At 41.2% G+C, this 15,206-nt stretch overlaps 1 protein-coding gene across 2 annotated transcripts; it reads right to left on the bottom strand.

Moving 5' to 3' along the window:
- Nucleotides 1–449: 449 nt before the first annotated feature.
- On the bottom strand, nt 450–15,078 carry mtf1 (metal-regulatory transcription factor 1). 2 transcript variants are annotated; one of them, XM_010731619.3, is made up of 11 exons: nt 14,962–15,078; nt 13,034–13,571; nt 9,578–9,816; nt 8,310–8,441; nt 7,836–7,909; nt 6,451–6,584; nt 6,111–6,188; nt 5,814–5,916; nt 5,062–5,729; nt 4,822–4,891; nt 450–4,055 (listed from the first exon to the last, which is right to left on the bottom strand). In XM_010731619.3, the coding sequence occupies exons 2-11, from the start codon at nt 13,499–13,501 to the stop codon at nt 3,565–3,567; spliced, it is 2,457 nt and encodes an 818-aa protein (XP_010729921.3). In that variant the 5' UTR covers nt 13,502–13,571; nt 14,962–15,078; the 3' UTR covers nt 450–3,564. The 2 variants fall into 2 exon arrangements, with proteins under 2 accessions (XP_010729921.3, XP_019122769.2); XM_019267224.2 differs by lacking the exon at nt 14,962–15,078 and adding an exon at nt 14,485–14,937.
- Between the last annotated feature and the right edge of the window lie 128 nt (nt 15,079–15,206).

Here is a 15,206-nt window from a genome sequence, read left to right on the forward strand (position 1 = left end):
CTGAATGACTTGAAGGATCTAAGTGATCTTCTAGTGGTGAGCTCGTTTTTTTTTCTTAGATATTTGACATCCTGCAGATTTTTCAAAGTTAATCATGATTTATATCTTTCAGAGAAAATCTCTCCAGGATGTGACCTTACCACAGAAGAAGTGACCAGAAGTGGACCAGTCACCTCCCCTGTTCTTGTTTGATTTAAATAAATTCTATTAAACTGTCATTTTTAAGACTTCATGAAGGAAAGGAAACATTTCAGTGACAAGGATAAGGATTTATTATTATATTGCTCTCAATTCAGAAAGGTATTTATCATAATACTTTATACGAAACAAGCATAAGCAAACATTTTCACATTATACATTCTTTTTAAAAAATACAAATCCTTAACTATTCCTCACTCTTTGGGTGTTCAAGACATTCCTTTGGAAGCATATAGTTTCCCCCCCTTTTCTTTTTTTTTTTTTAAATATTGCCCATTTGGAAAAATGTTGACGATGGCTGAAATTCTCCATTTCCAAAAAACACTCTGGTTTTTACATTTGTGATCAAACAATGTGCTTCCAAACAAATGTCACCATCGACTATTTGCTGATGTTACCATTTCTGGTAAACTTCAGGAAAGACAAACCTGGGCCACAAGCAAAAAAAAAAAAAAGTTCTCTGCTTATTGATTTTAAAACATAATCAGCTGTAAGTTTGACTTTTATTGGTGAAGATGAGCCAACAGATTATCTGTGTCGAATTTTAAATCCATGTGAAAGGCTGAGATGATTACATAACATGGAGTGAGCCCAAATGAAACATGTTTACGCATAAAGTAAAAAAAGAGAAGCTGCACACATTTGACCAAAAAAAATAATTCTTAAAACAGAATCATTCATTTACTAAGTACTCCTTCGAACAAGTTCAGTTGTTTTTTTTTAAACGACATGTAAAAGGAAAAAGCTGTGGTGCAAAAAATTCATGGGAACAGTACTTGGGATGGACACACTAACAAAGTCCAGATTCACACACCACTCCAAATGTGGAATATGAAATGCAATATACTGGAGTTCAAAGAGCATGCTTTAATGTGTCTGCATTTCGAAAGGCAACTGTTGCCTCTGGAGTCCTGCATGTTAGGCTGTAGCAGAAAATCATTCAATGGTTGGAGGAAACATTTTTAGATTTAAACTTGTAAATGCCACACTTAAAATTGCATAGTTGTGTTCAATGACAGTATGCATGTATGAGAATATATATCGACGATATGAGTTTGACTCCTGGCAGTAATTTTACTCTATATTATTTTGCAATCCAATGGAGCTGAGTGGAGACACTCCTGAGCTCTACTCCTGCATATGTGGAATGGTTTAGAGGACAACATGTGTGAATGGAGCCTTTCACTACACGCCGGACTGCCTTCTTGAATCGAAGAAAAGCTTCACTCCTAAATTATGGCAAAAAAAGTTTGGATCCGTCTACCTGGACCTAAAATATAGAATCACCTGCATCTGTTATGTTTTTTTTAAACAACGCTGCATATCCATTAATGACTTCCCAAACAGACAGCTGGAAAAACACGATACGGGTTCTAGGAAAACCATAAGCTTTTTCTGTCCTCGATGCTTTTGCCTCATTTGTGATCTGCTGCTGGAAGTGATTGCCTGAGACTCAGTGACGATGAGTGTGTTGGCATGTCAGTCTGAAGCAGAGACTGTCAAGGCAAGGAGGCTCATAGAACAGTTCTGTTTGTAAGGCCAAGTAGCTCTACACTCTAATAAACAGGGCATAATGCCTTCGCTCTGTCATCATTGCATTGTGTCCCGTGTGAAACAACACTGTTAAATTATACTCTGAGGAGAGGCTATGTGTTACATATATATTGTTACTATGGGGACTGTACAAACGCCCAGCTGCTAGTAGAACTATTCAACTAAACCACAGCAAAAACTCCTCTGCATAAATGTGACTGGGGAGGGGAGGGCGGTGCGGGGAATGCAAGGATACATTAGCTCCAAACTCTGAGAGTTAGTAATTCAAAAGTCTATACAAAAATACAAATTCTAGAATAATCTACAAGTTTTCTCAAAGATGTTTACACTAAAATGTACTGTATTTACACTGTCACCAGGACACCATCTTTTTTTTTTTTTTTTTTTTAAATGCTACTTTACAGCAGTTGTATACAAAATTCTGTAGTGGTGCTGCACCTCGGCTAACAAGCTGTCAGATTACCGACTTTACGAGTTAGTGTGCAATAAACAGGGAAGAGTGCAGCAAAACGTAGGGCTACTGCAAGAGTGGGGGGGGGCATCGAGTGAGAGGAAGAAAAAAAAAAAACGCATGTCGGAGTAACAAATTAAGGGAACCGGGATCAGTTATGACTTGATGCATCCCTGAGAGGGTCACAACCCTATTAAAAACATGGGATGTTGACAGTAGTTCCTTACTATTTCATTGTGGACAATTTTTGCAAACAAGCAGATCCTAGAGGATAATTCGCTTCACTGTGCATTCGACTATAGGTGCCTCTTTTCTCCAACTTGCTTTCAGCAATACCCATTACGTACTTTGAAAAAAAAAAAAAGCAATTCAGTAACATAAAAACAGCTCAACTTAAAAATACAAGTGACTGGAATAAATTAATAGATTTTCTCTGCTATCTTGAAGATAATATTACCAGTATAACGAAAGAATCAAACATTAAAATAAATTAACATGTACAATTTTAAATTAGTTTAAGTTATAGGCAACTTATTGATGTATTTGACTTAATTTCACTTAAAGACAGGCAGATCTGGTCACAGGTTCTTTTTTCTCAATTAGTAAATAACTGTCAAAAGAAGTAGAAAAAAAAACAATCATCACATTTTCTGGACTATGCTAGTCTTTGCTAGGAAACAAATACTGAGGAAATCACTTCATATTGTATGACAGCCTTATGAGGGGGCTATGTGGCCGACCCCTTCAGATTCCTGTTGGGAGCTACGCTGAATAAAATGATAACAAATTCCTCGAATATACAGTGCATTCTGGTCAGTTGCATACCAGCTTTAAGCATTTGTTAGGACCTGTAGTACAGTACAAGGATATACAGACAAGTTTTGTTTTCCCGCTCAGGCATGTGGCCTTTTTTAAGCCAGGAAAATGGAACCTTTAAGTTATCAGTGCTTGGACAACACTCATTTTGTTTCATTCGATTAATTCAGACTGGATATTGAGCGTCATTATATACAGTTTGATTATAACAAAAAAAAAAAAAAAAAAGGATCGACAGCCTTTTCCCTGCATTAAATAGCATTGACGTTGCTAAATCTCAAAAAGCAAACTAATCCTGTTTTTAAAAACTCAACTACTGCAATGAGACTCAACAGAAAAACTATTCATAGTTTGTGTATATATGTTGCGCAATGCCACACAGAACAGAATGCACTGCAGGTACAGGGGGTTCAATGCACACACTATATAGGGAGAAAGAAGAGGCGTCACTGTGGAGAATGACTTGAGATGTGGGTGGTATTGATGCCTGTGGATGAGTGGGTGCAACACACAAACACAAACGCCAGACTCCGAAGGCAGCACTTCTAAGGATTGCCATCAGTGGCCATGTTGAAGTCATCAGCGACCAGCAGCAGAGCCTCGATGTTGGCAGCTGTCTCAGGGCTCTGCAGGGAGAGGAAGTCCGAGACATCCATGTTGGCTAACCCGTCAGATGAAGGAGGGTTGGTGGCAGTGCTGCTCACTATCGTGGAGAAAGTCTGAGCTGAGGAGGACGAAGAAGAAGAAGAAGAAGAGGCAGCCTCCAGCCTCACCTCACTCACCTTGGAGGAAGACTGGGGGAGGCAGCATGAGGAAGATGAGGTGGCTGGAGGGTGTGAAGGCTCTGGGGGCTGTGGTGGTGGGGGAGGAGGGGGATCTGATGGTTGCGGCTGTGCCGGGGCTGAAACGACGGAGGCGGCACTCTTTGAACTCTTGTCTTTAGCAGAGTCCCTGCAGGCACACTGGCACTGGCAGGACTCCTCCTGTTTGATGATGATGACGGGCAGGCTGAGGCCGATCTGCTGGACCGAGTTACCTGAAAACAAAAACACCATTTTAAATTCACTGAAAACAAAAAGGGGTAAGTTGACAACACACCTTTATAATTATCCTTTAAAATATTCTGACAACTTATCAAAAGATTAAAAAATTAAAACACTTAAGATGAAAAAGTCAGAGGACAGACAAGAGGACAACAACCAAAAATGATAAAATGTAATGGAGGATGACTTCTCCTCAAAAGAAGATCAACTGATCATTTTTACAGCAAGCGATCTCATTTCTCAACACATGACAAGTCGTTTCATTTATTAGTCAATCACCAGGGAATTGATCACCAATAATTTTGCTAATTGAGTCGCCCATTAAGCACAAATGCCAACAATTTTGATTGACTTTTGACACTGAAAGACATCTCAGCATCTGGGAAGTTATGATTCACTTCCTTCTCTTTTTTCATAATTCATAAAGAATTTCCAGCTCAAAACTGCCAAACAATGCAGAAGTAGTAGTTCTGCATTTCAGTCATGTTTTGAATGTTATAACTCTTGTGTTGTTACTTGTCAATTACATCATCAAATATAATGGGATACCATTTCAACTTGCAACTGCGTTTGTATAATAAAAACGTTGTTGTGAAAGAATCTCAGCGGAGGTCTCCGAACACCAATCGACTATTTAATTAATCCAATGAAAGCTAAGTACTGTGCTGGATGTCAAAACAAATTTATGATTTCATTACAGCCTTTTGGCCAATATGCACAGCATGAAAAAATATAATAATTCACTACTCATTAACTTACCAGCATTTCCTCCCACTGGTATGGCTGTAGTGAAGAAAACCTTTTCCACTTTTGGAGCTCCTTGATGTGTCTGTGAATAAAGAAGCACCGCATTTAAAGCAGGAGACAAACAGAGCTGCACTGAAGGGATCTTGTATTAAATAACACTGATTAAAGATAACACCCATCCCCGGCTCATGCTGAACACACTGCTCAAGACTAGGACCAATCAAATCACTGTCTATGTGAGAGCATACTCACTGCTTGCTCTGGATTCTGCTGACTGTTTGCAGCGCTGCTGAGGATCCACTGCAGATTCTGGTCGGACATGACCAGGCTGGGCTGCAGCAGGTTCTGGGTGGGAGCTATGGTGATTGTGGCAGGCGTGGTAGGCAAACCGGGGCCAGAGTTGGGGGCAGGGGTATTGGCCAAAGGCACAGGTTGAGCCACAGCTGCCAGAGCATCCGTTGTGGTGGCTGCGACAACAGATACAGCAGCAGTGCCTGGTGCTGTGGTGGTCAGTGCTGGAGCCACTGGAGGAGCAGCGGAGATGGGTGGTGGTAGAGAAGTGGTCTGGGTGGCACTATCGGGCTGCAGGAATGTGGGAGGCAGTGCCACGTAATGCTGGGGGGTGACATGGTTTGCCGTTTGGACAGAAGCCTGGGCAGGTACATCGGTGATCTGCTGAGGCCCAGTTAATTGCATGAAAGGGGGAGGCTGTTTGGAGCTGACAGTAGCGGTGACAGAGGCAGGGGTGGAGGTCTGAGAGGAAGAGTTCTGACTGAGCTGGGAAGGAGCCTCCATGACTGCGTGTGTTGTGTGAGAACAGCAGGATGAGGAGGTAGGATTAAGAGTGAAAGAGATGAGAGACGAGCCATCCGTCACTACTGGTTGGTTAGAGGTTTCTAGGCTGAATTCAGCAAGGCTCTCTGAGGACGGAGAAACAGAAAAACTGTCAGTGAACAAGACATTTCGTTGCAATTCAAGCTGACAAGATCTGGAAATGTACTGACCGTTGGGATGGGCATCATCCTGGCTGACGCTATTTTCAGGACTCTGGAACATGAGCTCAAAGATTTTCACAGGTGTCACATTGCTGAGGTCCAAATTCTGAGCCTGTAATAAGACGAAAACATTATAAATGTGACATCACTAATAATGTTGGATGTTTTAAATACTTATTACAGTGGCCGTTCATCTTAGGTGTCAAAATATCAGCCTGGTAATTGACATCTTTACTGACTATCTTGACAAGCTCCTCAACATCTTCAATCTTTGTTTGACAACTGAAGAAAAAAAGCCAGACTTACGTTATGGATGTTTTCTCGCAGCTCTGAGTCTGTAGAGATGAGGCTCAAGTCACTGAGGCACAGCGAGTGATTTGCATCCTGTAATTAAGAGATGAATAGAACCTAATTAAACTTGCCACTGCTATGGGATCAAGCGCTGAGTCATGGAAACAAGACAGGGGAGCCAAATTGGAAAATAAAGTGACGTCTACTGTATGTTAATGCAAGAATAAAGGTTTTACTGAACATCTCCCATCCAGAAATGCCATGTCATGTGTGCGAGAACATAATGGCAGTGTTGTGTATATGAAAACGAGGCACATTGTACTCCTAGAACATCCCACACAGTTACTGTACTCACTTCAGAGAGCGGATGAGTGAGGGTGACGCTGAAGGGCTGTCCTTTATCGTGGCCCCGAATGTGACTCTTCAGACTGTACTGGCTGCTAAAAGTCTTCTCACAGCCGTCACTCGGACAGTTGAATGGCTTCTCCCCTTCAGAACGAGCAGAGACAGAAAGAGCGAAAGGTAAGAGCTAATCTTCACAGTGTAATCCTTCAAGTCAGCCAAGATAAAAGTAGATTTATAGCCTTGATTTTTTTAGTTTAGTAAAAGAAGATAAAGATAAAAAAATACAATAAAAACAACTATTAATATCTCAAAGTCAGTCAGAAAATGCACATTAACTATAATCTGAGTTAAATATTTTACAACATATTGAGTACGCACAGCTGAAAACAGAAAGCTTGCACAGAGAATGTTTCACTTTTGATTTTATTCAACAAGAGGCTCTGTTGCACAATGTCAACAAAAGCAAAAGTCAGCTCTCTGCCACTGAAACAGGACTAAGTTTAGAAGACTGACAGGTTGGCTGATGCTCTAGTGCGTTCTTTCAGTGTAACGATTGGAAGAAAAACCCATTTTAAAACCACCTATTAGAAATCTCCTGGATATGAGCGAGTAGCTATTCAGCAGCTGACACTTTGAGACTTAGGAAAAAGACTTCAGGATCAGGGGAACTTCCAATTTATTTATTTATTTTAAGTCTAATTTGAGGAAAAGCCTCTTGAGATGCACGATTACAGCCAAAATGATAATCACTGTACTGCAGTCTGTGGTGTTTTTTCAGGTGGTGGAACAAGTTAGCTGTGTTGCTTTGTGGTGCAGACACAAGTCTCTCGTGCACTCTTTGCATAGGATTTGTTCTTGCTTAACATCGCTTGCCCTAAATCCCCCAAAATCTTCCAAACACAGGATAAAGACCCGTTTTCAGGGAGGAGCTCTTCGCCTTCTGCTCCGAGCTTCGATTAAAAACAAGTACAACAAGCTACATAATAACAAGCTGGAGCTCCAGTGCAAGTAAGAGATTAAATCTAGCACATTTCCAAATAGATGAAAGTTTATAGATAAATAAGGAAACGTAAGTAGCAAACAATATGTCAGCAGGTGGCAAACTTAGCTTCCATGCCATCAACAATTAGAGAAGCTATTTTCCAATCAATACAAGTTCACAAGGACACGGCCTTCTTAATTACTGCTCTTAACTACATTTCCTTTTGAAAAGGAAGACATAGTAAATTTTAAGCTGCAGTAAAAACTTGCTTAGACTATTCAAATTAACTTTGTGTGGGAGGCACTGCTAACAATGTAAATGCAAATTAGGCAGTGCAGCAAAATAAACACGTCCTTGTTTAAACTTCCCGAGATAAATCAAGGTTAGATAAAACAAATATGTGAAGAACTCACCTGTGTGTGTCCGTACGTGTGTTTTTAGGTGATGACTTGCAGCAAAGGCTTTGCCGCAGCCATCATGGTCACACCTGAAGGCAAGGATAGAAAAAAAAGTCAGGTCAGAAATGCAAAGTATTACAGTAATGAATTTTAAAGACACTGGATTGGTTGATTCACCACAGTAAAGCTGAGCTCCTGATAGAACAGTGAGCACCCTCGACTCATCATATACATATAGCCGTCTATATACTGTATATGTATGGCAGATGGTAAAATAATGTGCAGAATAGTGACTCTCACCACTATTTTGACCTTTGACTAACCAAAACAACACACTATCAACACATTGTGGTGAACAACCCCTATAAATTGCATAGACAGCAAACATGAAACTAAACGAGCGGTCTGTGTGTGTGTCTATTAGTATCACAGTTTCTTCATCTTCTACCAGGGGTGGATTAAACCTGCTGTGATAATGGAAATGCTCACCGGAATGGCTTCTCCCCAGTGTGTGTGCGAATGTGCTTCCTCAGGTCGCTGAGTGTGGTAAAGTACTTTGTGCATCCCTCCGATTCACAGTTGAATGTCTTGCCTGTGTGAAGTCTCTGGTGTGCTTTTAGCCTGCAGAGACAATCAAGTGGGTTTCATTAAAACCACAATGGGAGACGTGCAGAGAGAAACGAACGAAGCGCAGTGGCATTAAACGGCATTTGTTGCTTCCTGTTGCACTTATCTCAAGAATGTCTAATAAAGCATATGGAAAAAGACAGTCTAGTCTACGTTCAGATGACAAGAGAATCTGGTCGGGCCAGGAAAACGACCTTACAAAGCAGACACGCTCTCTGAATGGTGCTCGGTGGTATATGAGAATCTGGGGGGTGGAGTTGATGACAGTGGCACAGCTCCACCAAGCTGCGGACATGTTGTCATAGCAACTGCATAGTCTGCCATTGGTCATAACAAACTAAAAGTAATAACTGAGACTGAAGTTTTATTATATATAGATTCTGAAAGTTTGGAATTATACAAATCTGCAGTATCAATCTCAGAGATTTAAGGAAAAAAAAAAAAAAGTTACACAACATCGAGAAATGAAGAAACTCACCCCTTTAAAACTTTAAGCTGAGCCAAAAGGGGGAAGTAAATTGCAACATCAGATGAAAGCTACAGGATTGAAGTAATCCTTTGTTACTGACGCTGTGTTCTCACATTGTGTGCGAGTGCGGGGATTTAGAGGTGGGTTTTTTATTTAGGGAGAATGGGTAATTAGAAAGACGCTAGCAATTAGGGAGAGGGAGGGAAAACATACAGGACACAGGAGCGTGAAATGGCAATGTTCGGCTTTTTCTTGTCTTGTTCCTTCCAAGGATTCTTTCTAGTTTTTTTTACTTTTTGTGCTTTTGTTCTGATTGAGTATTTTAGGCTGCAAGGACTTCACTTCAAAATACTAACTTTGGTCAGAAGATGAACTGCCAACATGACATGAATAAAACATGACAATTATTCATGTGAATTACATCAAATTACTCCAACTCTATATTATATTAGGTGTAGACAACACTAGTTGGGCCTCACACTATCGCAGGACCTGCCTAATAAATCGACAAATCACGACACAATTACTTTTTTATTACTTTTACCACAGTTGTCCAACTTTTTTGTCCTTCCTTTCAGGTAACCTGAAAGCTGCCAAACACTTCTAACGCCACCCTGAGGACAAATAAAATACAACACAACAAAGCCGTGTGAAGGCTCACCTGTATAACGTGTTGAAAGCCTTCTCACAGCCTTGCACATCACATTCAAACGGCTTCTCCTTGGTGTGAACACGGACATGGATCTTGAGGCTGTACGAGGTGAGGAAAGCCTTTCCACAGCCCTGTTGATTGCACACGAACGTGTACTCGCCCCGGTGTGTCTTCTGGTGTGTCCGCAGGTTTCCCGCCGTGCTGTACGTCCTTGTGCAGCCTTCGAACATGCACTGGTAGCGCTTCACCTGAGAGAGGAAGAAGAGGAGGGAGAAATCAGCGCCTAAACAAGGCTGAAAAAGATTATCCCTCCTTAAACCTGTATTTCAAAAAGCTAGTGTGAAAGTGATTTGTTAACTCATCTCAATAGTAACCAGCCTCGCCATTCAATAAAGTGACAGTGTGAGTCACTGTGACCTTTCAGAGGGGACTTGAACTCAATGACTCAGCCACCCGTCAGCACATGAAGCGGGGGTGCACAAAGGACAGCAATGATGACTAAACCCCCCATGAAATACATCCCATCCAATGCTGTTATTTCACAGCGCCAATCTCCGCTGCAGTATGGCGGTCTCCTGCTCCGTTGTCACACAATAGCCCTGAGGCAATGTGAATAAAAGCAGTCCATTCTCTTCCTCACAAAATGTTATGCTGCATTGATCAGGAGGAGGAAGCTTGTGGTTGACCACCTTGACAAACAAATCCCCTTTCTAAGCCAACGGTATTCTTGCAACTTACTGCACCGATCCTCTTAAAGGGAAAATAAATAAATAAATAAAATTTTCCCAAAACATTCTCAAGACAAAAGACTGCAGGCTTTACCCCTGCTCCTATTAGATCAGGTAGCTGCGTACTGCTGAGCAGCCAGCAAAGTGGGAAAATGAGCGACTGAGATAACTTTAAAAAGTAGTACTCAAACCTTTAATTTATCTTTCTGAAATTTCAGTTTTATTAATGCCATCTGAAATCACGATATTTGTGAGAATTTTGGGTGAAACTGCATCAGAATTTACATGAACGCAGCGAAACTCAAGTAACATTTTAGACCAAAAGTTAAAGTCAAACAAAGTTTTGTAAAATGTATTTACAATTCCCTGACAATTAAAGATGATGCGCTCAGGATCTAAGAGCTCATGATGATGCTAAACATTTCGTGTGGTCCATTAAGTGACGTCTTTGTCAGCTTTGAAAATAACTGACAGTGAATCAATGAAATGTGGCGATTTTAGTGCTTTACTTCAGGACACACCAAGTCACATTTAATTACATCCTACAGTAAAGAGGACGAAACTTGCTTAGCTGTTATATACACAAAGAGAAAGTGATGAGCTGATTAACTTTCCTTTCAGTCTTGGTGATGGGTATTCAAAGCCCATTCATTTTGATTTTTAAAGATGTGGGAGAGGTCATTTGTTAAGCAAACATCAATGCAAAGCCAACGTGGGAAGCCTGCTAAAGCTTGTAGCTCAGTACTGTATTCATCTCCCACACCATCGTGACTCTTCTCCACCATCAGTTCGATCATTGTGGAAGAGCATTGTGTCGCTCTGGGCTCCCACATGCGTTGTGGAAAAGACCACTTCATTACAAACTGGATGGTTGTGTGAAAGTATTTACAGCGAGATCATTAAGTGCTTGATGTTGTTTGTCATTAGGTGTTTTTCCACTCTGACATCTGCTGCACAGGAGGCTGGAGTTTTCTATCTGTTGTCCAGAGGAAAGAGCCACTCTTGGTTCATTTTTACTTTCCTCATGCAAAGGCGTGGTGGCTAAAAGTTTTTTCCTCTCCATGGACTACACAATGAACTGAATACACAGAGCACAAATCATAACAATGACAGCAAATCATGTCATAACGTCATAACAGTGATAAAGACAACAATAGAGGTGAATTAAACACACAATGACAATGAGAGTGAAGCACGCACTCCAACAATACATACAGACTAAACAAACAGCGCACAGTGTTTAGCCAACCTCCACACACACAAACACACACACGTTATCATATTTTAGACTATGCTAATGTCAGTAGAAAAAAAAGGGATGTGATACATCCCAAAAAAATAACTGTCCTTTTCTTATGACTCAAAACCATCAGAACAGTCTAACTACTGCAATCTTGTTCCTCCATAAATTCACAATAACAGACAACCAATATGTTAAATCTCATTGTGCCAAGAAAATTTTATTCATCTACAACATCCGTGACATTCATCTCCTTAGAAATTTATTGTTGTTTCTAATAGTGAAGCATCTTATTAGTTTCTCTGTTTGAAAACATTAACTAACAGACTGATCAGTCCATCCATATTTACCTGCTACTACTTTTTACTATTTTCATCATTACTGATCAAACCAAGAGTCGGCAGAATATCTGAGATTAAAAGCAGCACTAGAGCACGAGCAGAAATCGTTCCCCGGTGGGGCCTCTTATGTTAATACCATTAGGGGAAAGACACCGCACAGACTCCAGCACTCCACCCATCTAATCATGCTACTATTCACAACTAGCTGTTGCCATTATTAAATGTAATCTTAACAGGATTAAACACATCTTGAAAACCAACCAAAAGAACACACTGAAGATGGTAGCAATTGTGATGCAGCATATACAAAATCGCATCTTTTAAGCTTCTGCCTCTATGATACAAAAATGGGTTCTCTCAAGACTATTCATTATAACAGAAGGAGGCAAATGGTTAATATTTAACAATAATCAAGAACATGTGGTGTTTTCTTTTGTGTGTCATCTGACACTTGAAACAACTGGCTGAACACAGGACTGAGTTGTTGACTGGAGACTACATTGTATTCTGCAGTCCTTTAGCTCTTTGCCTCTTAATCTGCAGGGAACAACCGCTTTACTAGCTCACACTTGCTGTCAGGTGACTTTACAGTCCACTTCCATTAATTAGGCTATGATAGGTGTCAGAATATGTCAGATTCACCACGCGAACACAGATAGGAAGCAGAGTGAGCTGTGAGCGGGCTAAGCCTGCAAAAACACTGAGAGCAGGGTGACTCCACCGACAGACACGAGCTATATTCTTTGGTGCACTGAGGCGGTATCTTCTACCTCAGGCAAATGAGCCACCGGGGTCATGCTGCTGGGGAAGCTCCTCTTAAAAGACCTTCCAGCACATTAATGTGCTCGCAATTGTACTGAAATAATATATTAAAAAAAGAAAAGTCACTTCCTCTTCCTCTTACATTCTGCTTCTCACTGTTTAAAAAAGCGCATTAGACGTGCTAGAAACATCTTTAAACCATCTGCTGATCTGTGAAGCAATTAGCAGTAATGACTGGAAGAGAGACTACAAACCAAACCAACCAAACAATTATTCAGCAGTAACCAAAAAACAAGCAAGACTTCAGCAATAATAGCTGACCATTTCTATCTGTGTCTGTGTTGTAACTAAACATTTAAAATAAAAAAAGGTATCTACGCTTATTTAGGCTTACCTCTCTCTGCTTGGTCTCCGGGCACTCAGAGTGCAGGGTGAGCGTGGCCCCCTCTATGTTGCGTGGCATGGGTGTGGAGCCCGGATTTATTGTGAACTGGATCTGGTCTGGAGAAATGGTATGGTGCACATAACCCTGCGACATGCCATCGGGGTCAGTCATAAAGGTGAGAGAGCCATCCTCCTCATCTCCATCACCTTCCCCTTCGGTCAGGAAGGTGACCCCATCTTCGTCCCCTCCGCAGTGACCCTCCTCTTCGCCCTCCTCATCCAGCCGGATGGGGTCCCGCTCGATAAGCACTGTGGTGCGGTCATACACCCGACCGGAGGACGACGAAGGCTCTGGGATCAGGTCATCGTCTTTGTCGTAGTGGATCTTGTCTTCTTCCTCTTCGTCCTCCCGCTCCAGGTGATCCACCTCCACCTCAAAGTACATGGGCGCCTCTGTATGAGGGCCATTCTCACTCATGGTCCCTGGTGCCTCTCCTTCCTTGGCGAGGAGGACCGCGCACACACACACACACAGTTGACGTTACAGCCTGAAAAATAAATGAACAAAACATTAAACATTAAGACAGACACGCAAAGTGTTGGAAGTTGACAGAAACAAGCTAAAACCGATGCATAAGAGACTGAATCACACTGCAAAACAACAAGCAGAAAAAGACCAAGTTTTCTGGTAGTATTGTTACCCAACATGTGATGTACACAACCTGTATGCAGCTTCTCCGGGTTTAATTTGACTGTTCAGATGCTAAACAAACCTGTTCCAGATTACAAGAGAGATTTAGACATTGCCTAACATAGCAGCAGGACAGAAAAAGACACATTGCCTTGTGTCTTTCAACTTAAGAGCATCTAACACGTTCCTAGAAGGCACTGCATCTCCCAAAAGGCCTGTTCTGACAGCCAGGAATAACAGCCAAACAAACTGACACAGACACAGCCCTCAAAATATGTGTGCTATGTCTAGAGTTTGTCTTCGACAATGCTTAAAAAAGAAAAACTATTATTTACTCCTAAAGCACACCTGAAAAGCCACAGGACGTGTTAGCTTTGTTTAGGGTAACGTTACCACACACAGACCTTCGAGAACTTTCTGGATTTCAATGACAGAAGTCACGAGACAGTAACGGCTCAAACTAAAAAGCCGAGTTAATACCAAACCGATTTTTTTTAAAACTGTAGGTTAGATATCCTATAAAACACGAGTAAACGTACGCTAGTTAACTTTCCCACACACACGGTTAGCTTTATTAAAACAGTGGCCCGACACACACAGGCGCAACAAACCAACTGACAATTTTTCAAATTCCAACTGACAACGAAGTAACGTTTACCTTAATAACTTAATGTCACGGCGCTCAGGTGGTTAGTTTAGCCATAAGCAAGCAGGCTATATGTGTATATGTGTATGTTTGTATGTGTGTGACAATCCGCTCGACTACTGACCTGTTATGTTTCCCCACACATCGTTATATTAGCCTCGGAGATGTGTCGCTAACTGCAGCTAACTGCGGCTACAAACAGACATCAAACCGTGAACGCTGCTGCTGCTGCTTTATTTTAAAATAACACGGTCTATCCATATTTATACCTCTCAACGTCACGTCACCTGACTGCAGCCAACACAACCTTCTTTTTTTTTAAATTATTATTATTTTTTGCTCTTATCTTGCGAGCGCCGTACAGCTAAATGAATCACTTATTTCTCCACACATGTAGCTGACTTAGCTCGTGGCTAAAGCTAAGGGAGCTAACGTTAGCCTGTTTACTGTCGACAATTTGGACAAAAACGCTCGCGGTCTTCCGTGCAGCGGATAACACGTTTCTTTTTTTGTTTTTTTCGGTGTGTTACCGTGTGACAAACCTGGCACGTTAACGCCTAAGCTCACCTACTGAGACGAAGTGACATTAAGATATATTTACCTGTATTGAATTTTAAGCCTTATTCCTGTGCTTTGGGATGTTTAGCACTTTTCTTTTCCTCTCCCCTCCCTAGGAGACCATACAACGTCACGGGCTCGCAGCTATTCGTGATGAATTATGGGAAATTAAACATCATTCCTAATGCTGAATTATGGCCATAAAAACATTATTATTGTGTCTGAAAAGTGACACTTTGTTCGTTTTATGTGGTGTATTCGAGTTAATAATCTCTCACTCACACGCAC

Source organism: Larimichthys crocea, chromosome XIII, assembly GCF_000972845.2.
Source record: "Larimichthys crocea isolate SSNF chromosome XIII, L_crocea_2.0, whole genome shotgun sequence".
Classification (NCBI taxonomy): domain Eukaryota; kingdom Metazoa; phylum Chordata; class Actinopteri; family Sciaenidae; genus Larimichthys; species Larimichthys crocea.